At 39.3% G+C, this 26759-nt stretch overlaps 1 protein-coding gene across 4 annotated transcripts; it reads left to right on the forward strand.

Annotated features, from left to right (window-relative positions):
- Positions 1–119: 119 nt before the first annotated feature.
- Positions 120–25653, forward strand: pms1 (PMS1 homolog 1, mismatch repair system component). Of its 4 annotated transcripts, XM_051958546.1 has the most exons (13): positions 123–299; positions 2553–2699; positions 4184–4366; positions 4621–4723; positions 5167–5330; positions 10475–10591; positions 12746–12868; positions 13002–13148; positions 13295–14127; positions 17495–17962; positions 18178–18299; positions 19657–19817; positions 19905–25653. In XM_051958546.1, exons 2-13 carry the CDS (start codon positions 2568–2570, stop codon positions 20103–20105), a joined length of 2754 nt encoding a protein of 917 aa, XP_051814506.1. In that variant the 5' UTR covers positions 123–299; positions 2553–2567; the 3' UTR covers positions 20106–25653. The 4 variants fall into 4 exon arrangements, 2 of the variants coding, with proteins under 2 accessions (XP_051814505.1, XP_051814506.1); XR_007946279.1 differs by lacking the exon at positions 19905–25653 and having other exon boundaries at positions 120–299; positions 2556–2699; positions 18170–18299; positions 19657–19779; XR_007946278.1 differs by lacking the exon at positions 19905–25653 and having other exon boundaries at positions 121–299; positions 18170–18299; positions 19657–19779.
- Positions 25654–26759: the final 1106 nt, after the last annotated feature.

Genomic DNA, 26759 nt, shown 5'->3' on the forward strand with positions numbered 1-26759 from the left:
CTCTCGAAGGCTGCCAACTAAGTATAACAGCAATATTGCACCTGTCAGCTTAAACTCGGGGCAGAATGATCGCGATTGTTCGTCTGGCTCCGCCCCTCGCGTCTCTTCCAACCAATCACCGTGCAGTGGAGGGGGCGGGAAGCAGGACGTTTCCGGCGTGTAGCTCGTGTGTGTTCTGTTATGAAGGATTGAAGAAGGACTTCAGGGAGAAGTGGGAGTGAAAGTCTCTATATAAATGCATTATTCTGATAGTTTTGCACGTTAAGAACTATTTGAACATGGGACTGTAATCTCTCCAGGTAAGTTTGTTTAAACTCAAGTTTTATTTGAGATGTGACGACACCAAGCTGGTCCAGTAGAGCAGTTAGCTGTCGTTAAGTTAACGCACTGTAAGATCTGTGTAAGCTACTTAATTCTAGTGTTAAATGTGCCCTAACAGTTACCTTTTAAATCAACTTTATTATTCTTTGACTGCCTGTACCTTTCTTACTTCAAACTTAATATAACCTCCATAGAGCAAGTGTTTCTTTTAGGGCATGGTCAGCATGCTGCCTGTAGTTCTGACTACAGTTTAAAATTGGTGATCAGTAATCTAATTCATACATTCCAATAACTTTATATGTCTCAATGAGAAGTCATTCCAAGTGGGAAACTGTCTACAATAATAGGAGAGTCAAGTGAAAGAGTTTTAGCATTTCCAGTACTTAGAATAAGCTGCTGGGGGGGTGATTTTGCTTGACAGTAAACTTAATTTAGTCTGCATACACTAAAGGTAATGAGTCTGCATTACGTTAATTGATAGAAATTATGTATTGTCCTGACATTTCTATGCAGAAATTTCTAATATGCTTGACTAAATGAAATTCCATTCAGCAAAAGTAGTTAAAAAAAATGCAAATTTTGTTCTCAACTCTTATTTTTTCACACATGTGATTTTCCTTTGGTGCTAGTTAAGCTTTCTTTTGGAGCTGCCAAAAATTCCCTTATACAAGAACTTTTATTACTGCGTTCAAATTCTCATTGGCAAAATCAAGGTTTGATCCACTTCATGTCACCTTGTTATTCTCAACCACACATACAACCCCTGGCAAAAATGATGAAATCACCAGTCTGGGAGGATGTTCATTCAGTTGTTTGATTTTGTAGAAAAAAGCAAATCACAGGCATGCCACAAAACTGAAGTAATTTAAAAGGGCAACTTCCTGCTTTAAGAAACACTAAAAGAAATCAAGAAAAAAATTGTGGTAGTCAATAACAATTGCTTTTTTAGATCAAGCAGAGGGAAAAACTATGGAATCATGGAAAAACTAACTAACAAAAAAACACTACAACACACTACTAGTGCTTTGTTGTACCACCTCTGGCTTTTTTAGCAGCTAGCAGTCTCTGAGGACTTGAGTGACAAACAGCACTCTTCATCAACCTGGCTTCAAGTTTCTCTGATTGCTGTTGCCAGATCAGCTTTGCAGGTTTGAGCCTTGTCACGGACCATTTTCATCAATTTCCACCACAGATTTTTAGTTGAATTCAAATCCAGGCTGTTTGCAGGCCATGACATTGACCATATGTGTCTTTCTTCAAGGAAAGTTTTCACAGTTTTTGCTCAATGGCAAGATGTATTATTATCTTGAAAAATGCTGTCATCATCCCCGAACATCCTTTCAATTGATGGAATAAGAAAAGTGTCCAAAATGTCAACGTAAACTTGTACATTTATTGAAGATTTAATGATAGCCATCTCCCCAGTGCCTTTACCTGACATGCAGCACCATATCATCAATGACCGGGGACATTTGCATGTTGTCTTCCGGCAGTCGTCTTCATAAATCTCACTGGAACGACACCAAACAAAAAGTTCCAGCATCATCAATGCAGATTCACTCTTCATCACTGAATATGACTTTTATCCAGTCATCCACAGTCCATGTTTGCTTTTCCTTAGCCCATTGTAACATTGTTTCTTTCAGTTTAGTTGTTAATGATGGCTTTCGTTTAGCTTTTCTGTATGTAAATCCCATTTCCTTTAGGGTTTTTTTTTACAGTTTGGTCACAGACATTGACTCCAGTTTCCGACCATTTGTTCCTCATTTGTTTTGCTGCATTTTCAGTTCTCAAGACATATTGCTTTAAGTTTTCTGTCTTCACCCTTTGATGTGTTCCTTGGTCTACCAGTATGCTTGCCTTTTACAACTTTCCCATGTCGTTTGTACTTGGTCCAGATTTTAGATGCATCTGATTGTGAACAGCCAACATCTTTTGCAAAGTTCCATGATGATTTACCTTCTTTAAAAAGTCTGCTAATCCTCCCTTTTGTTTCAATTGACATCTCTCCTGTTGGAGCCATGATTCATGTCAATCCACTTGGTGCAACAGCTTTCCAAGGTGTGAGACTCATTTTTGACTGCAGACTAATGAGCAGATTTGATCTGTGTGTGATCTGCTTTTTTTTCTACAAAATTAAAAAACTGAATGAACATCCTCCGAGACTGGCGATTCCATAATTTTTGCCAGGGGTTGCAGAAGTACTAAATTAAAACAAGACTTTTCCTCAGCAGGTACCTGGAATCATGAAGCAGCTTCCGGTCGACACTGTGCGGCTGCTGTCCAGCTCACAGGTCATCACTTCTGTGCTGAATGTGGTCAAGGAACTGATGGAAAATTCTCTGGATGCTGGGGCTTCAAACATTGACGTTAAACTGGTACGTTAAGCCTAAATTACAGTTTCTGGAACACAAAGAAGTGTACAGTGCCTATGAAAAAGTATTCACTCCTCTTGGAAGTTTTCCCTGTTATTACTTTTCATTATTGAATTGTGGTCAATGTAGTTTGGCTTTTTTGACCAGAATGTCAAATTGAAAACAGATCTGTACAAGGTAATGCCAACTAATAAGAAATATAGAATATATATTTTTTTAATGATTATGTAAATGTTCGTCCCCTTTAAAGTGACTCACTTAATGTAACACTGTTGCTGCCAGTTGATGTTAAAAGACACATCTAGTGAAATAAAGATCATGTGAGTGCAGTGAATGTGTCTTACGCGATTGTAATATAAAATTATAAGTCAGGGGAACTGTTGAAAAAAGCTCATATAGAATCTCATGACTAGTTCACCAGAAGGCATGTGGGAGATTGAAGTCAATTGGAAGAAGGTCGGATGAGACCAAAATTTAACTTTTTGGTCATCAGACTAGACACCATGTTTGGTGGATACGAAGAACTGCACATTATCACAAACACACCATCGCCATGAAGCATGGTGGTGGCAGCATCATGATATGCTTCTTAGCAGCAGGCCCCGGAAGGCTTGTGAAGGCAGAGGGTAAAATGAATGCAGCAAATCTTAAAAGATAACCTAATGCAGTCTGCCACTTGTGAGAAGGTTTGTTTTCCAGCAAGATAATGAGCCAAAGTTATGCAGAGCTCTGACCTATATCCAACTGAAAATTTGTAGCTGGACTTGAAGAGGGCTTTTTAAGATCCCTGTGCAACCTGACTGAGCTTGAGAAGTTTTGCAAAGAAGAAGGGGGTAAAATTGCGGCATCCAGATATACAAGGCTCTACACATGATCGATGCTATAATTGTGGCCTCAGATGCACCTACTACATACTGACAAGGGAGGAGGGGAATACTTGTACAGTCACTTGTTTTACATGTTATGTTTTCAATTAACTGGCATTACTTTGTGGAAATCTAATTTGACTTGGACATTAAAGTGTCTTTTTTTTTGTTAAGAAACTAAAAGTAAATTGACCATAAGTCAATGCTGAAATGTAATAAAAGGAGAAAACTTCCAAGGAGGTGAATACTTTTTAAAGGCACTATATTTATTTTTGAAAAATATGTCATCATCTGTGTCTGTTCGATCGATGGAAATAGATCCTACCACTATTCAGATTTGCTTTGGGAGCAGAGAGTACAACCACCCCTGTCAGCTGCTGTTTTCCTCCTTTTTGAGCAATGATTGTTGAATTGGAAAATGCAATTTGTAGAATATCCAAATAAAGCATGGTATGATGCAACACATTGCTGGAAAGATGTTGTGGTAGGGAAGCCATATTTCTCCTGCAGCTAAAAGTGTGTTGTTGCCCTTATTCACATCCTCCAGCTCACAGTACTGACTTGGGCTTTCCTTCATTTTGCATTGACTGTCCACTGTATGTATTGAATTGCACATTTCAGGAAAACTACGGCTTGGACCGGATAGAAGTACGTGACAACGGCCATGGCATCAAAGCTGTGGATACTCCTGTGATGGCTGTTAGACATTTCACTTCAAAGATCTGCAGCCACGAAGACCTGGAGCATCTGGAAACATATGGCTTCAGGGGAGAAGCACTGGGCTCCATCTGTGCAGTGGCTGAGGTGAGAAGTATTCAACAGTTGTAGTTATTAAATGATGGTCATATTGAAGAAAAAAGAATGAATAGATGTTGTACTTATTGTTAACACAATTAAGTTAAAAGCGAACATGTTCACATCACTCATGCATTTATTTAAGTATTTGTAACTTTCATATGACACAACTCATACATTTTTCTGTAAATATTTGGACTTAAATACACAAGGCTTCCAACCTAATGTGGATAAACCTGATAAAATGTGCTGTTTCCCTTCAGGTGGCTGTTACCACAAAGACAGAGGAGGACGATGTCAGCACCCAGTACATGCTTGACTTTAAAGGGAACATTGTTTCTCAGAAGCCGTCTCACTTAGGTCAAGGTATGGAAATGAGTTAAATATGTCTTATTGTGAAAATGAAGGAAGCTAAAGCTGTCGGATGGAGACATTGTAAATGCTGTGATTGCAGAAATGTTTTTACTCCTGCTAAAGATAAGATAAGATAAGATAGACTTTATTGATCTCACAAAGGAGAAATGTACTGTTACAGGGCCACAGAGAGATTTAGATGAATGGTTACCAGCACACACATTATATTTTGAACTATTGTTTCAGTGTTACATGAAGGTGTCATGTGATTTGTTGTAATCCTAAAGAACAAATAAAAACATGAAAAATTGCTTTCACGAAGGAAAAAGAGGAATAATGCCAACCATGGTAAATATTTCTGGTATTGTCCAGATACATTGAATCTGTGTGTGTTGCAGGAAAGGTACATTTTATGTCAAAAGCTGTGGTACACCTCTGCTCTGTGCTTTTTCCAGGTACAACAGTGAGTGTAATGAAACTTTTCAGGAATCTTCCAGTGAGGAGGCAGTGCTTTTCCTCCACAAAAAAGTGCAAAGAGGAACTAAAGAAAGTGCAGGACCTGCTGATGGCCTACGCCATTGTCAAGCCTGAATTGAGACTCGTACTTGTTCACAATAAGGTTAGTAACTTATCCCACTGTTCAGAATTAACCAAGGAGAAAATGTGAATAAAAATATACAGAGAAGGAAAGTATTTCATGTTTCCACCATGCAGACAACAAACTGAAACTGCAACAAACAATTTTTCTTTGAAGGTGATGTACACCCCCTGTCAAAAGGTTCTCATTCAAATGAATGAGAAACTTTTGACAGGGGGTGCACAACGCAAAAGTGTCTGTTCATCAAACACTAACCTCCTGTCTTGTAAGGTGGCAGTAAAATATATTTAGATTGTTATGTCATTAAGACTGGCAGCAGAGAATGACTTGTTTTCATATCGATTAGGGTGGAATTTATTACTCCACCAAGGAGCACGGTGGAGTTTGTCAGATGGTTTGTCTGCCCATCTATTTGTCTGTCTGTTTGCAACATTGCTGAAAAACGAACTGACAGATTTAGATGAAACTTTCAGGGAAAGTCAGAAATGACACAAGGACCAACTGATTAGATTTTGGCAGTGATGCTGTTTATAGTCTGGAGCCAGGGATTTGTTAAAGATTTCTATATAATTGTGAGATATCACTGTATCTATGACTACAAGTGAACACTACGTCAGCTACCTGCTGATGATCACATGATTGCGATCTTTCTACAAATCGACCATTACAGACTTATTGGGATTTATTCATCAGAAATGATAAAGGAACAATTGATTAAATTGTCGGGGTGTTTCTGAGTCCCATAAATTCTTGCCACCCGCTGCATATTTAGGTCACGCGATTCAGTATCTGTACATAACGTACACATGCTTAGGACATGCCTGTGCTCAGCGCAAGGTCATTTTGTTTGTGGGTACATCTATATTAAATGGCCACATTCTATTTTGCCGTGATTTTGGTCATCAATAAGTAACAAAGAAATGCTGCATTTCTGACAGTGCCATATGGAGGAATAAACAGCCTTGACGGAGTACTGCCCTCTCTGAGTAACCTTGCCAGCAAGTTGATTTCTCGCGATATTTGTGAGTTCACAAATCTCTCAAGAAACTATATATATATATATATATATATATATATATATATATTGTGGAGTACTATCAAGTACTACACAATTATTAATCTGGCTATTGCCAGGTTACTCTCTGAGAGCTTTTCTTGTTATCATTATTATTATTTTAGATATATACACTACCGTTAAAGTTTGGGGTCACCTAGACAATTTCATGTTATCCACAAGACTCACACTTTTATTCATGTGCTAACATAATTGTACAAGGGTTTTCTAATCATCAGTTAGCCTTTCAACACCATTAGCTAACACAATGTAGCATTGGAACACAGGAGTGATGGTTGCTGGAAATGTTCCTCTGTACCCCTATGGAGATATTCCATTAAAAATCACCCGTTTCCAGCTAGAATAGTCATTTACCACATTAGCAAGTTTTTCTTTAATAAATAAGTGTTCCTTTCAAAAATAAAGACATTTCTAAGTGACCCCAAACTTTTGAATGGCAGTGTGTATATATATTTTTTAAGAGGTGTTATATTGTTTTTGTGTGTTTTACTTTTGTCTTGTTTTGTACCACTATTCATGCTGAAATGTTGATAAAGCCCTCTCCAAATTGCTTCACACAACTCCAAGTATCTTGTGATGTGCTTGTCTATCCATTAATGTTACAGTAAAACTGACCAGGGTTCTTGATTCAGACATGAAACGCCATCAGGTGAAAGGAAGTTAACTCTGAAAGTTGCTACAGTTTAGAACTTGCTGGGCATAGAGGTAGCTTGCAAAGCAGTGGATGAAGCTTTCGGAGAAGTGTGAGAATTCAGAGGACACTGCAGTGTTTCTTGTCCTTAGTAAAAACCTGTCACCATTGTAAACCATTATAACAGATATCATTCAGGCTGATTAAATCACGGGTAAAGCTGCTGTTCTTGAAGCAAAATGAAACTTTTAATAGTCACCGTTCTAGTGCATAACATGAGAGTAAGACTCTGGAATCTGGTGTTAAGTTGTACTGTCTCTGCAAATGAATTCAAACCATGGCTAACACAACAAAGGAAACTTTTGATGATTATATAAACTGTCCTGATTTAAATCTGTGTTCATGCTGTTTGAAGTCTTCTGCATCTTGCAACCACTAGATGTCCACATTGGTCTTCAGATGACCATGTCAACATGACTGGCTCAGAATCCCCTACAGTTTTTGTTAACATGCCATGTAGTAACAGCATAACACTGACATGTGCCAAAGCACTGAAAACCCCGGTAAGATCACGTACTGTATCAAAATAATGCATGGAGATATGAACTTCATTTAGACTTTAGTGTGAAAAACCCTAGATTTCACAAGATAATGTGTAGTTGATTTCCCCTAACAGATGACTCGATTTAACAGGCATTTTAATCCAGAGGATAGCTTGTATATACTGACATTAAATCAATAAATGATAAAAAGGAACAGGCAAAAATATGCAGAGCATGGATCATCTACTCTTGTCACACAGTTCCATCCAGTTTCCTTGGCTTCATTTTGTTTGTGAAAAATTGCATAATCGCAAAATAATAACATTCTTCTCAGCTCACAGTTGTAATGTTTACAAGGCCTATTTTAGCAGTAGATTTGCTGTTTGTGCCATTCTGAAGATTCTCTGCAAACAGAAACTTGCAAAAGAATATTGAGAAGCTTTCCCAGTAAATTATTAATCAAAGGCCTTGTTGAAGACAGAAATTGTCCCCAGCCGCCTGCTGTTTCGTTGTCAGTGCTAATGTGAGTCACTGAACTGTGAAATTGTTACGTGTGACGGAAAATATTCATTTGGCTTGTAGAAGCACTTTAGTAATACATAGACCAAAGCTTTTGTTAAGCAAAAGGAAGAATAGACTGACTAAGCTGATGTAGGGACGCTTCTGTGCTGGACATAGGGTCAGAAATTGTCAGAAGATACACTGAGATAAAGGTAAACAAAACACAAAACAGGAAATCCTTGTGTCTGAGAAGCTGGAACCAGAGAATAGTTGACGCTTACAGTTAAAGTATGCCAACCTTGAGAACAATGACTTATGTGAGAGGATTATTGGCATGTACTGTACTGATATTCACATGTTTTTAAAAAAAAAATCCCTCTAACTCTAAACCCCCTCCAAAGATAGTACTCAAATTGATGCGATCCAGAGCAAAAGCTATAGATCTATTGCTATTTTTTGTATATATAGAATGTATATTATGATATTTATGTGTTTTCCTGTGCATAATGCCACTGGAAATAGCTTGTTTGCTGTAACCAACTTTGCACTGATTCCCAGATTGTATTTGAAATGTAAAAGCAGGGTCTAATGTGAGCCGTGTAAATTTCTAAAATGTGTTTCCCTTTAAGTTTGTTGAAGTCTTTCTGCAAATGGAAACAAATACTGAGGCAGTTGACAATAGGGGCTAAACTAAACATATTCGATACACATGTCAAAGCAATAAATTCTGTTCCACAATGTCAAGTTAAATTTGAAAAGATTAATCAGCAGATATCTTTGGATTCAGTCATTAATCACCACAAGAATTATATTCAGGTTACATGTTTTAAGTATGAATAGCAAAATGCATAGTTTAAGTTCTAAGTTTTTAAACCAGTTGTGTTTGGCCGTTTGTCACCTCCACACTTGTGCACGATCGCATGCATTTGGTGTTCACAATAGAAAGGCCACTTGATTTGGGCTGTTCCATGACATAAATTGAAATTAACCACCTGTAGAATTATTTATCCATGAGACATTTCCATCCCTTCTCCACTGTCCCACCACAGCTAAGCGTAGCACAAACACAAATATGGCTGACTCTGAACTCTGATCGCTGTGGACTTGACCCCAGATTTGGTTTCAGGCTGCAGCCACTTTGTACACATGAGTGTATAGGTGGTGCAGGCCAGGAAGGGGGCACACGACCACCGTATGACTTTCATAGAAATCAATTTCAAGGTTGTCAGGGGAGGGTAGTGAACCCATTTTGTACAATCAGCACTCAGTTGCCCCTATCCTTTATCTCCAACTCTGCCATTTGGCTTGTGTCATGTTTCATAGCTTCTTCAAGAACCGTTTACAGGAGTTATGCATTTACATGTGCCAAATTGTATATTTAATATCTGAGACATGTCCTGCAACAGAGTGTGTGCTTTTAGAAATCAACACCCCGGAGATATATTTACTGGTAGACACAAACTGGGTGTTAACATATTTCGTATGCAAAATGTTCTCTGTGCTGATCTTTTCTGTCAAAAATGCAAAGTGTCTCTCTTTTGCTTCGGTGCAGGCAACAACCATAGCTGGAGGCCTCATGTTTTTGGGTGTTTTAACATTTGCCTGTTCTGCTCATGTGAACGCGAAGTTTCTTTTTTGAAAGTTTGCCTCAAACATTCACTTAAAATCGAGGGTGAACTGATTGAAATCTGATGCTCAAGGATCATTGTGACTTCACTAAACAGGATTTTTGGCCATAAGTCATATGCTAATTATGACAAAATTGATGTCTAATGGGATAAAATGATAAGGTCATAATATTTTAAATTCAGCAGGTCAAATGCCAGCTTTAGAGTGACATCATACTGTTCTGCAGAAACTCGTCTGGACATTATTCAACACAATAACTGAGCTTTTTGTTCATAGAGTATACTGATTTGGTGACGCATGCTTACTTACTGAATTTCTTCGAAGTCTTTTACATATTTTATATGAGTGTGGGCTGAAATGGAAACAAACTGCAGTTAGAAAGCCTGGTTGAGGCATACAACTGCAAAGCAGTAATTCCTGACTCCATTACTTTCACAGCAATAAGGCTGTTATTAGTTGCAATATAGAATCTTGGTCATGCATTAGAAATGTATTTCGAATCACTTTTTTATGTTGATTTGGTATTTGATAATGTTTTAAATAACAAATTGTATTTCCTACTACTCCTTCATATCATTGATGTTTTCAGCCCTAAAGTTTGACATAAGCTAATGTTGCCACGCTGCAGTTTTTGTTCATCTCTTGCTGGATCTCTTGACAACCAAACTATATGAACCCTTGATATGTTGGCAACATGGTGGCCCAGTTACTATCTTGACAGGTGTTTATACGGTGTGATTCACCTGATGTGGACTAATAGAAGTTGACTGGTGTCATATTGTTCCAGGTGGTGGTTTGGCAGAAGGCCAAGGTGGCCGATAGCAGAAGTGCCCTCCTTGCTACGTTGGGGTCCAGTGCTGTTGCCAACTTGCTCCCTTGCCACCATCACCAAGAGCAACCAGAGGTTAGTTAAGGAGAAACTGCAGAAATGAGAGAAAATGGAGGAATTCTTTCAAGTTGCCCACTTTTTTTGTTCTTTCCTAGCAGGAGAGCAAGTTGTGTAGTAAAACATTTCACAATTTGCAGAAGTCCAATTAAGAAATGTGTATGTTAAAGTCATTAACCCTCTTGTTTCACACGTAATATAGGACTTATGTTTACATGTTTTAGGTTTTCATGTCAAGTGTTATGTAGGTTGTTTTGCATGGACTATTGCTCAGCTGGACAAAGTCACAATTCAACATCGTAGCGTGACACTGAATGTGAAGAGGCAGCAGGACTGCATGGACCTGGATGGATGGGTGTCACTAGAAGGCAAAGAGCTGCATGCTCACCTCACACTCGTTGGCTCTCATGACTCGTTGCCCTTCATTATGGGGCAATGATGGCAGTTCATCTTCAAAAGGCACATACTTGCCCCTTGTTCACTGTAAAAGCTCAGTGTTACATGCTTCCAAAATCTTCTAAAACTCAGTATCATCGAAATTATGTGACACAAGGCAAAAATATTAATTTGAAAAAATCTGCTGATTTGCACTAATAATCAATGATGATGATTCACTTGTTTCCCTTGTTTTGGAGAGGTCTCATTTTAAATGTCTAGATTGCATTAAGGCCTGTGTAAGATGGATCATTTTTGCAGCGCAAATGAGAGCATGCACGTTATACTGGACTGTGAGCTAATAACCTCATCATGAACGCCTGGTCTCCGGCCAGCAAATGTGGTCAGTTGGTGGCTGGCCAACTATTCCTTTGCCCTTTTCTCTCGAGTTCTTTCCTGATGAGGAGTGAGTGATTTTTGTTAGCTAAGCTTTGCTGTGCTGATCGTAATTGAATTACTGTCGAGCTGTAACTTTCTGCTTGGTCACGGTAGGTGTCATGTGGCTCCTACCTGCTGTCAGGCTCCCAGCTAATCTAGTCTGACAGATATGGAGCAGCCCTTTTCACCCTGTTTCTCTCTCATTTTCCCCTTTGTTGTTGTTATTTTGCTGCTTGGTGCCCAGTTATGAGAACAACCTTTCACCTTTTCCTCTTACTCCCTGTAGCAATGAAAGAGAACTTTTCTCCTCCTTGTCCCCAAGAACAAAGCTTAGTGATCAAGGGAACCAGGTTGACAATTTCACCAGCCTCTCTTGGGGAGAGCTGTAGAGCTATTCCACTGCAGAACAAAATGTGACACTCGTTTTTGGCAGCTTAACTACACATAGCCGAGGCCCTTTGGGGCCAGAGGTGCCATTCGTACTCTCATAAAGTGACCCTAATGAGCAGAAATAGAGAGAAGCATATGTGCCCTGACCTGAAACAGCAGTTCATTTATTAACTTCATTGGCGTGCGTTGCTGCTAATAATGAGCCTGAGGCCATGTGGAAAAAAAAGGACAGCTATTTACCGCTTGCAATCTGTAGAACATTAATAGCTTTCCATAATTTCTTACTAGCTTACATTCATAATAGCATTTTAAGTACAGTTGTACAGTTTTATGTTGAGTCATCAATTTCAGCTCATGAGAACTCCCTCTGGCATGATTCTAGGTGAAAGGTCATCATGTATGATGCAGGTTTGAATAGAAACATGTTCAGCACCAGCTGGTTGAACATGTTCATAGTGAAGCCTTCATATAGATATATGTAAGAGGACACAACAAAGTCTGGTGTTGCATTCCCTGTCTCTCTCGCTGCTCTTTTCAGTGCTTAGATAGTTTGATATTTAAGCATCACATTTGTAAGCAAGTCTATTAAAGTCACTGTCTTCAGACGTGTAGCCTTACTGCCCTTGACAGTTTACCTACAATATTAGGTATATTTACAGTACCTACTGATGCTGGGCCTATTTGATGCACACAGGAGTTAATAGGTGATTTTCCAGCTATGCAGCCGTGCTGTCTGTGGAATGGATCAAATATGCCATCCTAACTGAAAATTAGATTTTGAACAAACCTTCTAGGCACATTTATCCCTTTTTTGGAATCGGTATATGTAACATAGCGTATGGTTTCCTTACCTTTGTTTTTTGCTTAGTAGTGAAACACAGCAGTTGGCTAGTTTCTTAGCAGCTGATGCATGACATTTATTCTCTGCTCTGGATTATTAAGAATACATTTTTGTTCTGTTTTACTCAGATTGTTTTAGAGGGATTTTTTCCCAAACCTGGAGCTGATTATTCCACTACAAGCTCATCTAGTCCTGACAAAACATTTCTATTTGTCAACAACCGACCTGTTCAGCTAAAGGAAATAATGAAGGTATAGCAATTTTGTATAAATTACAATGATTGATCCATTTGCTTATTTATTTATTGTATTTAACAACATTCTTTTCTTTAATTTTCCTGCAAACTTGATGCGTGTATGGTGTGATTGCGTGATGGATCATCAGCTGCTGCGCCAACACTACAGTGCTCAATATCCGGATGACCCAGCACGGAATCGTTATCCAATGCTCATGCTTAAAATCACAGTTCCACCTTCCTCAGTGGATGTTAATCTGACACCAGACAAGACCCAGGTTCTTCTTCACAACAAGGTAGCCGTGAAATTCAAGCTTTCATGATGAGTTGAATACAGCTTGTAGTAAATGGAAAGCATAGCCTAGAGGATATCATTGAATAATATTCTCTGTGTATCTTCATGCCTTTTGTTCACCATCTATCATTGGTCTGATATTTTTAGGAGGCTGTGTTGACTGCAGTGGAGGCATTGCTGGTCTCTCTCTATGGCTTTCGACCTAACACTGATCTCCCAGCTGAGAAGCAGCTCAGCCACAAGACATTTGCCTCACCATCTAATCCTTTGCAGCCTCATGATTCACTACTGGACAGTGAGCCAAGTGCAGAGAGGGATAACAGTCTCACCAACCACAGTGATAACTGCCCCAAAGATGCACTTCAACATGGTGATGCAGCTTCGTCAACAGCAAGCACAGATGCTTCACTGCACAACCAGACCTCAAACTGCAGCTCTTCATCCTCTGTAGCAGACGACTGGATTGTCAGCCAGATCCCAGTTGAGATTGTCTCCAGCTTTTCTCTTTGTGATGATGAAGTGGCACAGAACTGCACTGAGACAACAGAAATGGGTTCAGCAAGCAAATCCCCAGAGAGAATTACAGACAATGTAGTGTCAGCTGCAGACAAAAGCAAAGACCAAATACTAGCTGAGGACTGGAGCCGGGGTACAGCTCTGACAGATCCCATGTCAGGAGAACCTCTGCAGCCCGTGACAATGCATCAACCCTCCACACATAAGCACTCTGACTTGGATGAGGTCAAGAGTCAGAGCAGCTCGAGCAAAAAGTTCAATGTTATAACAGAGAAGCGGGCTGCTCTGACAGCCTACGATCTGATTAGTAGCCGTGCCATGAGGGCACCGCTGTCTCCTGCTGCCCTGTTTGAGAAGGAGGCCAGAGCTGAGGTCCTAAGAGCAAAGCCCACAGCCAGTCTGCAGGATATCAGCATCGCTGTCCACGAGAGGTGGAAAAACCTGGGGGAGGATAACCGTAAGAAGTGAGTTTCCAGACCTTCACCTTTCCAAGCAGTTGTTTCCATTTCTTATTTGCAAGGCAGAGAGAGGGAAAGTCTGACCTGTCATTTGCATGTGAAAAGTCTGCTCTGGAAATTTTATCGATTTGAGCTGTGTTTCTAATTTCCAAATGGCTGTGCCTAATACAGGGTTAGCTAGAATACATTTCCACAGTGCAACAGGTATTACTACTGATGAAATGTCACTCATATTGAATTTTGTAAGCATGCGATCTATCCAGAGAATTCACATCTGATTTTCTCTGTTGTGGCAGGTTCATCGTGTATTTAGTCTTTTTTATTTCCTATATTTGAAGCAGTCTGCAAACATGGGCATTAGTAGTGGCACTAAGTCACTGCTCATTTTCTACATTTTAACTGATATGAACTAGTATTCATTCATTCTGTTTAGGCACCTTATTATCTAACTGTAGGTTTCCAGGTTCACACAGGAATCTTTGTCCCTTTCAAAAACTCACCTACACTTGCACTATTTAAGTGGTATGAGAAATTGGCACATAGTTGGCTTGTCAAGAACTGCCTTGGCACAGAACAGATGAAGGTAATGAGCATTTCTGTTTGACCCTGCCTCCCCATAGTGATAAAGAATTTACATGAAGATTAGACAAGGATGGAATTTGTATAAAGTATAAACAAGAAAACAGAAAATAAAAACACAGTAATCAGATGAATGTGCACAGTTTTGGTCGAAAAACAGTATTTTTGTCTTGGCTCAAGACGTGCGTTTGCCTCTGACTTAACTCTGAGATCTGGTGAGCACACCAAACACTTAGAAAATGGCACTTTTGACAATTCCTAAAGCACAGGACAATACACAAGCCATGTGCAACACTTAATGTTTTTTGTTATTTGGTTACATCAAAATAATTCTCATCCAGCAGTCATTAGTAACTTCTAAAATGGTCCAGATGGACGTGTCAGTGATAGAAAGTGCAAGCTGTGCCACCTTCAGATCTCTATCTGCTGAGCTGCTCAGTTAGCATCATGGAATAACACCATTAGACTGTGCTGAAAGCATTTCAACCCAATTATGTTAGATTACTGCGTACCAATTTAAAGTAACTGCAAGGTTGGAAAATGTGTATCAGCAGTACTCGAGGCCTTATATAAGGTATGGAGGAGTGTATGGAAAAAGACATCTGTTTAGAATCCTGCCTTGCTGTACTGCTGTCTTAAACATGAAATAGGATGTGGAAAGGACTTGGTTCCTTTCGCTGCCACTGTTAAGTGACACATCACTTCTAGGAATTACACGTACACAAGTTCATGAAACAAGTTATTTGAATGATGGGGTGCTGAAGTGTAAGACCTAATGCTTACATATGAAGATATATGGAGACATGAGTTGGCAAATAACTTTTTGTTGTGGGAAAGTACCCTGTGTACCCCTGTATCAAATTATCTGCCAGTACTCTGAGTAAAAGGTCTCGACTATGTAAATTCCTATTTTAAAACAGTGTAATATGTTCCGAGTAGACAACAGATGGAAGCTTAGCAGCTGTGCTACAGACGAAATTACCAACACGTACAAGTGTTGATGGAATTATGCGGCTGAACCTATGCAGAGAAGGTTGTTAAGAGTCACTGTAGGTCACAGAGGAGTGGGCCTGCCATATCTCAGCATGTTGCATGGACCTGGGTCTCTAGCAAGCTGTTTGATTTGACACCTGTCAAAATACTGGTTTAAAATGGACATGGAAAAACTGTTAGCATGCTACATACAAGATTCCAAGAAGCTGCCATGTAAATACAACTGAGCAACTTCCCATTCACATTTGCCTGTATGCAATTAGAGAAGTGTAATCCCAGCTTAAATTATCAATAAGCTCACCACTAAAACAAGATCTGCTAAACCTGTCAGACTTATTTACTGATTAAAGAACCCTTATGGTGAAAATCAAGTTCCTGTTTTTTGGGTTTTTTTTCTTTAACCTTGTTAATGTGTCCATGTGGTGTTTTTTATATGCTGGAAGATGCATCATAAGCAAAATTGCCACCATCATTGTTGAACATTTCCACCTAAAAACTGCAGTGTACCAATGACAGTTTCAGAAGCACAGATTCAGACTTCCAGGGTTTCATAGGTAACAAACCAAAGCAACCAATCCTGTTAACTTGCAGGCAGGGCCGGCCGCTGGCATAAACACTCTATGCCGTTGTTTATAGCCACATCAACTAGAGGGGGCCACACCACAATAAGTGTGTGATTCGCATGTTGTCCCTGTCTTTATTCCAATAAAGCATAAATCTGTTAATGCTGTTAATCATGTGCATGTGTGTTTTAACCCAATTACAAGCTGTGCACGTGATTTGGTAGTTGCCCCGTGCATGTTTTGGGGCCACAAAAAAAATCTTGCTTAGGGCCACCAAAGTCCTAGGGCCGGCCCTGCTTGCAGGGTGGGACTTTCTGCATTAATATTCTTCTTAAGAATTAGTGTCTTGTTTGAACATGTTGGACATAAACATTACTTCAAATAGTACTAGCATTTAGTAGTTTAGAATGTTTCAGCAGAGTTGCAGGTGAGCTGGTGTGCTTGAGTTGCAGTGAGTGGGCAGGGATGGGTAATAGTAGAAGCAAGGACGTCATAAATTTACATACTAGAGGAAGCAAAGGTGCAGAATTACATCCAAGTAATTTTTTTTAAGGCTATTAGGAATATTTTTTCACGGACAAACCTTATAAATTGCTAGCTTTGATACAGAGAGATGTGTTTCTATGTTTTTATTTCAGTGACTAGAGAGGGACTCTAATACAACTACGTGTATGTAGATGTCAAAACTGAATATTACTGCTGTTTAAACATCATTTTAATGACGAATTTGAATGTGAAGCAGGTTTCCAAATTGATTTAAAATGTGGTTATTTAAGTGCTTTTGCAACAGCAGCCATACATAACTTAAGCCTTAAGGGATTTAGGATTGTACTTCCATAGAGTAGGGGGACTGACAAGAACTGAACTGAACTGAAATAACGAATAGTCACAGTGAACAATGATGCTGAATGAGAGGCTGTTGTCAAGTCCGGTCCAAGATAACCCTGATGACTACATGGTCTTTTCCCCTTAAACTCCCTCCGAAGGAAATCTCTGTTCAGAACCCCAGAAGACATTAGTAAGTTGTTTTCCCAGACTGAACAGCGCTAATTCGTTGATACATAAAATCAGAAATGAAAGATTGGTGCTTCTCAAGCATGTTTAGGTCAGCTTTAATCCAGACATTTGGGATATTTTGTTTCACAAATCAGTTCATGCTGGGATGCTAACCTGGAATAGATTTATTTATAATGGCACTTGACACGACTGTTCTAACTTTTAAAGCTTTTACCCTGCAGGTATGAAGAGCAAGCAAAAAAGCACCTAGAACAGCACGACAAGAGGACCAGGTTAGCTTCAGCTGAAGGCCGCAGGGAGCTCAGTGTGAGCACCTCTAGCAGCCACATGCAGGGTCAGAAACGCAAGGCCCCATCATCCAACCAGCAGCTGCTGGACGAACTCTTCTCTGCACAGCCCCAAAAAAAGATGCAAAACCCTGCGCCTAAACTCTCACAGCCCCTCCCCTGCAGCATGGTTGCCCTTCGGCTCCAGCTTCAGCGCCTCTCATCCCAGAGCAGCACAGCACCACGGGGCCTCCGTCTTGTAAACCGGCTGGCCTCTCAGAGCGCCTGGGTCATTTTATGTGGTCAGAGGCTCATGTTGTTAAACCCATTTCGAGTGGAGGAAGCCTTGCTGTTTAAAAGACTTCTCGAGAATAATATACTTCCAGCAGTGAGCCTGCAGAACCCTATACAGTTAACAGATGGGTAATGTATCACTCACTTCTCACCAGCAAAATGCCAACCCCAACAGTTGTTTTCCTTATGGAAAACACACCTCAATGTTCAATTTCTTTATATATACATATTCTTGACTGTTGTTAAGACAAACAAATCCTGACCATTAATTCTGACTTGATGTACAAGAATACAGTGCTGCTGTATGTTAAATATCTCCTTGTCTCTATTTTATAGAAATCTAGGGGGGCTGAGTATGCTGAGACTTTGTGCAACATGGAGAAACACAGCCCTGAACTGAACGGAGGGGCCCTGTTTTCTGATCCAAGGCTTGTGGCTAATGGCTTTACAATCAAACTCACTCCAGGTACAGTGAAAAGAATGTTTGAATAAAAATGAGTGATACTGATTACACATTTATCTCCTAATGACATGTTACATGCCCTTAATCTGACAACAAAATAGATCCTTAACAATAGTATAGTAGTAGTGTAGTACAACACTGAAGTTTATGCCCAACTCAATAAATCAGAACATAAGTCTTTCCTATTTTTCAAGTCAGGTTGTTCAAAAGTGTCATTCTTTTTTTATATTTTATTTAACACATTCTTGAGTTGTTTGCAGATTAATGTCATAGTTCACCATTCAGAAATGTCAAGTACAGTGTCTGTAACTGGATTATAGGCTATTATTTTTGACAGTGGCCCTCTGTCGAATTAGTTGTGGATGAGATGAAAAATTCTCAAATCCTTCACTAAATTGTCCACAGTAGTAAATAATAAATATGAATTATGACTGATGTAGGAACAAACAACGACACTTTGTTCTAATGCTAATAGGTTCAGATGACAGAAACATGTAAAATAATGTAAGAATAAAGCAGAATAACTCTCTCAGTTGAACTTGTTTTTGCCAGTTTATTCATCATTATTTGGACTTCTACTATGCTTGCTTGCAAAGGCTGTACAGTGTCCTGTGAATGTTGGTTGTTTTTGTTGCTGGAATGGTTCACCTCAGTTGACATTGGCTGTCTGCCCAACAACGTGGTCTCACAGTAGGTTTGTACCCCAGTGTGCAGGTGATGAGAATGGTTGCCCTTTAAGAAATTCAAGGAATTTTCATTTGGCACTGCCAGCCTCTGTGGGTGTGCATGGGACTGAAGTTAGTGGCATAATATAAGATGGTTTCACTGCACAAAATCTGCTGAATATCTTTGGCCGTTGTTGGTATTGTTGAAAATGTATTATTTAACTTGTGCAAAACTTGTGGACACTGTGTTTCTGCAGATACTGTCCGCCATGTTCCCCAGCTCTTACAATCAGGATATTTGCTATTGCCAGTTGTTGTCTTCATACATCTTTAATAGGAAATGTTTTCAACTTTGCATTCCTTTGCTGGCAGCACAACCAGCACAGACGGATTCTGTCACTGCATCTCCAGGTTTTTCCTCACCATCTAAAGTTATGTGTTAGCAATATAAACTGTGCATGATTTGCAGTATTTCCTCACGAAATGAGAAGCCATCATTCTTCAACCCTACAAGACAACTTCCTTCCTGTCTGCTGGGGCTTCTATTAGTCATTTAACACTCCATTTGGCCCTTCGTTTGTTTGACTTGGTCATCAGTCCGGCCGTAAACCACAATATTTATTTATTATTCTTTCCTGGAGATAGTAGTAGCGTCTGGAGTATATTAATCCTTGTTTTCTGCTTGCTTTGGCCAGGCCTCACGTCAGCCGAGAGACATCTGGAAGTGACAGCGATGTCAGACTGCGTGCCTTTCCTCGGTGTGGAGGACCTCAGGGAGATTCTGACTGCCGTTCTTCACAAGAAGGCCAGGACTGTGCAAGAGTGCCGGCCACTTAAAGTCACAAATTACCTACAAGTGAGAGATTCTGTGAATTTGGAATGGCACCATTTTGGCATATTGTTTTGTTTCATTACATTTTTCAAATTGCGACTCGTCCCTCAGGGGGAAGCTGTTCGTCTTGCCCGTCAGCTGCCCACAACCTTATCAAGGGAAGATGTGGAGGAAACCCTTCTGCGGATGGAGCAGCAGCTGGGTGAGACCAACCGAACCTGCATCCATGGACGACCTTTTCTCCAACATTTATCTGACATCCCCTCTACAGACCAGCAAGCAAAGGCTCTGCTGCGGCCTTTGGACCTATAACAGTAGACAACTGGCTGATTTAAAAGCAGCCAATTATTTTTGAATTAGGGTTCATAACCGTATTTTCCATTAAGTTTTATTGCACACAGAACTGCTTAAGGCTGACTAATATAGTTGTTCTATAATAAGAAAAATAATTAGACTTTATAATGTAGACAAGCCAAAAGTTTGATTTACTCAAAACATGGATGTGTTGAACTCAGTTTAAGTTGGATATGTTGATTCCAGCATCTTGAATCTGCCTTTTGCTGGTTTTCTGGAATATCTTGAGTTGTCAACAGAACAAGACTTTTGGAAACATTGGTCAACATTTTTCACCATAACCTGACATTTTACAGACCACCCAACAAATAGATTGTGAGACAATAATGGGTAATTATTTAAGAATGAAAGAACTGCTGGTTGCTGCATCTAAGTGAGTGTGAGGCTTTTTAAAAGCCAAACCTATTCATAGATGTTTGCTAGGAACTGATAAAGTTTTCTCAGGACTGGGAGTTGTAGGCATTTTAATTTGGACTGAAGTTCAGTAAGTGGTAAAACTGCAACGCTTTGGTCTCATTCAAGTTTTATGGTTTAACCACAGTGTCCTCACACCGATGAATTACTCAGATTTCAATCTCAATTCAGTCATTTAATAAAAATGAGCCTACAAGACCAAATAATCAATGTGTAATTATTATTAGCATTAGCATGCAAAATTAGTGCAGCTTTACAACATCAGTTTCAGTTTGGTTTATGTTTAGATCTGCACTTTGGAGGTGTTTTATTTTCTGCAATATGCTTCATATTTTGGTTTTGAGGCATGTTTCTTGCATACATTGCATTTTCTTGGCTTAACAACAGTCTCCAAACTGCAATGACACCTGACTCTCTAACTTGATTTCTGTCCAAAAGCCAGAGTATCTCCCGAAGCCTCATTGTGGCACCTTCGGAATGAGTATTGGCAAGCTCCAAGTCAGAGATGTGCACTGTGCCAGCTACTACCCATAATTCTTTTCCCTCAATTAGTGTCAGCTGCTCGGCCTTTAGTATTGACAGATAGTTGTATATTATCCCTGGCTGCATTAAATGCTTCAGAGATTTGCACTGTAATTTCAACCACAAAGTTTAACAAATCCTTGACACTGTGCTAACTTGTAGTAGTGCCACTTCCTAAAGACATTAGTCCATTATGCCACCATTCTGGTGTTTGGTGTTGCTTGAGGTTTTCTGTGGGGAATTAAATTGAACTAGGGAAAAAAAAAGAAGCCGGATGAGGGTAGAAGAAAGAAAAGCTTGTAATTTTCTTCATCATTCACATAATTTCCTCATAATTTTTTGTACCTGATGCAATGATGAGTGGTGGTATCTCAAAAATGTCAGTATAGAAGTACAGTCTGATTTGACCACATTTGGGGAACAAGAATACATATAGCCACACAAGGTTTTCAGTCATCGCCTTTTCATATGGACACTGAATCCCACCACAGGGAAATGTGCAATCTGATCTCTAAACTTATGATAATATTATAGTTAGGACTATGAAAGGTCAGACCACAGCACACGTCTTGTTTTACGTGGCCTCTGCTGACAGAACTCACAGATGGCTTCAGCATTGCTGCAGGGCCAACACTCTGCAAAGTGCCTCTGGGAAAGGGATAAATGCCAGTGAGGACCCATGCCCCTCCTTTCACCTCTCTCCCCTCAGCTCCTCACTCCCACATGGACTCATGTTTGAAACTTCTCACTGTTGGATGCGTGCTCCTCAGTTGCTTATGTCCAGAAATGCGGACAGCAGCAGAATCTACTTTGCACACGCTGCCTTCGGCACCCAGGGGCATATCCGAGTAATTGGGGAGGATTAACTGATGATCATCTTTTGACCATGTGACCACACTGTTTAAAAGGTCAGCAATGGTTCATTTTGCCAGCTGTCTTTTAAACCACCTGTTGCACTGTTTTTGACATTTTCTGCAATCAAATTCAGGTATTTGCTAATGATTAACCCGGCGGGAGGAGCGGAAAAAAGGAGCAGTTTTGGAATGCGCGCAAAATGTTTCACTTATTCATTTCACATACAGCGTCATCTAGATAGTTTTCTGCTCTCTTATTACCGCCTTAATGTGCAGAGCTACTTCTTCTCAGGTCGTATTCAGCAGCTAGGGCAACTGTACACCACTTTAACAACCCAGAGGTAACCGTAGACTTTAACAGAGTCATCAAATCCAAAATAAAATGACATGAACTATATTTAACCCCTTTCCTTCTCTATTTTTGGAACTGTTATGAGAGGTTTTTACATAGAATACTTTGCCTGGTACTGGGTATGAGCACCACCTGTTTCTGTTTAGGAATATAGAACTAGGTGGAGAGAAAGACAGTATTTTTATATACCCTGAGGGATGCCTGAACATATAAAGTTAACTGCATCACCCTTAAATGTAGTAATGACTTGAGAAAATAGCACAAAAACATGATCTCATGTTTAGAGCATAATCAAAGTTATTAATAACTGTTGCATTTTTCCTTTACTGTATTGCTTAAATGGCCACCAAAGCGACTAAAGACAAAATACTTTAACTGAAGTGGCAGCCTCCATCTGAATTTCCCTTTTCTCCACATTTGAGCTGCATTTGACAACTGTAATTTCCCAAAAAGAGCAATTTGATAAACTCAGTCCTGTTGGGATTGACCAGGTGTGAGGGGTTGAAGGCAGGGAACTTCTCTCTCAAGTCAGCTGTTTATATCCCTTTTTTATTTGTCCTAAAGTGTGCTCTGGTTGACTGTCTTGCCACCTTCTGAGACGGCCAGCTGTTTACCCTATATACAGAACCACCACAGTAGGAACACTTTAAGCATGGTTGGAAGATGCTTGATGCAAACTAGCTCATTTCAAGCATACTCCACCATCTTTGTTCTATTGCTGCAACGCTAGCATATTGATGTCTTGTAAGTCCATGAGGGTTGGACACACTTATGTGCATGACATGAAAATAAAGAAACCAATCAGTCAATAAATCAACCTTTACTCAAAAACAAATCAAAATATTCAAAACAAAGCAACAAATAATAACCCAACATATCTGAAAAGTAGTAGGCCGAAGCATAAACGTATTTACTCCTACCCCTTCTCCATCTAAGCCATCAGTCACTCAGTACCCTACTCCCATAGTTATTTATGTCCATATTAACAAACAAAATGGGAAATAAATAACATAAAAAACAATTATTAAATAATTAGTGATATACCTGTGTCAAAACCCCTCCTCCTCGTACCTCGTGAAGACCATATTTTTATATTTTTGTACTGCTTTTTAAACTGGGTTGTGCTTGGACATTGCTTGAGTCCCACCTCCAATCCATTCTATAACCTCTCTCCACGTATAGAAGGACAAAATGACCTTAATGTTACGCAAAATCTTCCATGTTTAAATTTTAAATCCTTCCTCCATTAAATAACCCCCATCTTTGTAAAAAAAACAAAAAAAAAAACAAATTCTGAATATTTACAGGAAGTTGGCTGTTTGTTGCTGAGTGCATTATTTGTGCTGTTTGAAATCCTTGATAATTTTTTGGAATAACATACTGTAGCTCTTAGGGGTTCTTAGAATAACATATGCTTTTTCTCATACTGTACATTACGTAAGCACCTCCTGCCCAAAACACTCCGTTTAAGCTCCTGTCTCTTGAAGGCTGCTCTCCTGAAAAGCAAGGTAACGGTTATATACTGTAACCTTAGATCTTTAGCTATGCTGAGATTGTCCACCTGTCCACAGTTATGTGCTGCATATTCTGAATTACCTTTTTCTCATGAACATATACCAGAACATCTGCACCACATTTGAGACCAGTTACACCAGTTGCTATTTTTGGACACTTTGTACACGTTGTAATTGACATATCTCTTCACTTTGTGGAAAGAAACCTGTATAACACACATATATGCGTATGAAACTTTACTTACAACGTACTTCAGTTGTACTGTATCCACCTGCATATGTACTGTCTTCAATACAGTACCTCTGCAAAGCGGCTAAATAAAAATAAATAACAGTTTGTTTTTTACAGTAGCAAGAGCTCAGATGTTGTTCTAGATCCAGTGTAAATATTTCATAAGTGAACCACTGAACTGTCAAAATGTCTGAGTGGTATTATGCTGAGCAAGCACTTAGCATGGGTGAGAAAATCCCAGCAGCTAGCAGCTACTGTTTATTTATACTGTTTATTATTATTATCATTATTAGTAGTAGTAATAATAATTATATACTTTCTTGTCATATAATATCTATCTGTCTGTCTGTCTATCTGTCTGCTTATTATTATTAGTAGTAATAATAACAGCTATGCTCACAGCTTGTTAGCATTGCTGTAGACGCTGCAGTGGTGCTTTGCGCATTTGTATATTAACCTTTTCTAATTGGCACAAAATGTACAGCACAACTGAACTCTTTAGTCATGCAAGTACTTTGCCACAAACCAGTCGGCTCTAAGGGAACAGCTTTGGGAGCCTCAGAGCTGTTAGAATTCATTCACCAACACAGGTTTCCACCTGCCAAACAAACTGAGCACACCCACCAGCTTGTAGGCATTGTTCAAAATTTATTTGATTGTTTCCTCATTTCCTCATTAACCTTTTAGTGGACATGGAATATCATTAGTGTATAGTCACTGAAATACCTGATTGTCATGCTCAAACTTTTTTTCTTTTTTTTTTTTTACCAAACTTCTGCACACTGAGAGCTATTAGCCAGTATTTTAGTATTTCCACAGGTATTCGTAGTGTCATCTCTACGTGTCATCCTGCCAACACCATTTTACTCATTCCGCCCCAGATCATCACACTCCCACGTCTTTGCTTCACTGTCAGGACAATGCATTCACTGTGGTTGCTAGGTTCATGCCAAACATGTTCATCTGAGCTGAACAAATCAATCGTGGTCTTATCTAACCAAGCTATGTGCTCCCAGTATTTATCTGGCTTCTTTATATGTTGTGTAGCGAAATTTTATCTTCTTCTATGTCGAAGAGTAAAGAACTGACATAATGAAGTATTTTTCACACTGTCTGAGCTTCCAACAAAACCCTGTTTTCCAAGGATAAACCCTGTGCCAAGTCTGAAACACTTACTCTAGATTGTGCAAGTAGTGCATTGTCTGAGGCAATCATTTCCGAAGGACAACTACTGCGGACTGATGAGTAGTACTATGGATCACTCTGTACCTCATGATTACTGCTGCTTTTCTATGTGGAACCCTGATGCAAACATGCAGCTAGACACAGATCACAGGTCAAAAACTTAGAAAGTGCTTGTATTCACATGTCATTTTAGAACCATGATCATGTGATTAGGCTCACTGGAAGTCAAAGCTGTACTCAATTTTGTTTTAGTGATCACAGGTTTTCTAACTTGTATGTCAGTGATCCCAGGTGTTTCCACTTTTAATCCACTGAGTTTCTATTTTGGGGCCTGTATTTTTAGCATAGTTTCTCTGAGGTATCTGTTTTTGAGTGTCTGTAAGAGGAAATAAATTACTTGTCAACATAGCAATAAAAAAATGTTTAAAAGAAATGTGATGGGCTCACTTCTGTTGTGGACTGTGACATAATAGTATAACAGTTACATTTTTCGGCATTTTATACTTTAATTTTTTAAGTACATTTTTGTGATAATACTTTCATATCTCTGCTTTAAGTACTACAGGGTACTAAAGTCTAGACATGTAGGAAATGTCATGATTATTTTGCCTCCACACATTAAATATGGCTTTGTCAAAAGAAGAAACAGTTGAACTGGTACTTCTGAGTGGATGTGAAAAATGGACATATCGAAAGACAGCAGATTAATTTAATGCATGCCATCCAAGGAGAATTCCACTTAGCTTTTCCACTTTGGTGATGGTGGTTGAAAAGTTTAAATAAACGGGCAGTCTCATGGACAACCCCTGTTCAGGACGACCAAAAGTATCAGCTGAAACTAAAGAATTGGTCATGGCTAAAATTCATGCTAGCCCCAAAAATCACTGCCCTAACACTAAACCTAAGGATATGGGTATCCTTCACGTCCACTGAGAAGTTCCACTTCAACTGCTCCATCTTCAGACAAAGCCATATTTAATCCATGGAGGCAAAAAAAATTAGAGTTAATGAGATTCCCTGTATATTCAGACTTTAGGGACACTCTGTAGTTAGGGTTAGGAATTTAACATGTAACCATACTTTAACAGTCCAGTATTAGTTATTTTACTGATATAAATGATGCCAATACTTCCTCTTCTGGACATTTAACTCATTGTGGATAGAAAAACATTCACTAACGTAACCTCAAAACATCTAATTGTTTCTTTGAAACAAAAGGCACATTAAAGAACCTTTTAATCAGATACAACCAACTGGTCTTTAAATCTGTCACCAAACCTCAACAGTCATCACCACCAAGTCCCAGAACGACTTAATCAAAGCTGTTAACCATACCATGGGCCATATGGGACTAACTATAAAATCTTTGCTGCATCTGCTTTTTGTTTTTCAGCTGGTAATTGGTTGTGGAGCCTTGCTGTGACTGTGCACTTTTCTGCTACCACTGAAGGGCCACTTAGTTCTTTTTATGGGCAGCAGGAACACACTAATGTGATGGGCGTTAAAAAGCCACGGGTTCTCAACTGTAGGAGAGTTTAC

The sequence above is a fragment of the Acanthochromis polyacanthus genome, chromosome 14, assembly GCF_021347895.1.
Source record: "Acanthochromis polyacanthus isolate Apoly-LR-REF ecotype Palm Island chromosome 14, KAUST_Apoly_ChrSc, whole genome shotgun sequence".
NCBI classification, from domain to species: Eukaryota; Metazoa; Chordata; class Actinopteri; family Pomacentridae; genus Acanthochromis; species Acanthochromis polyacanthus.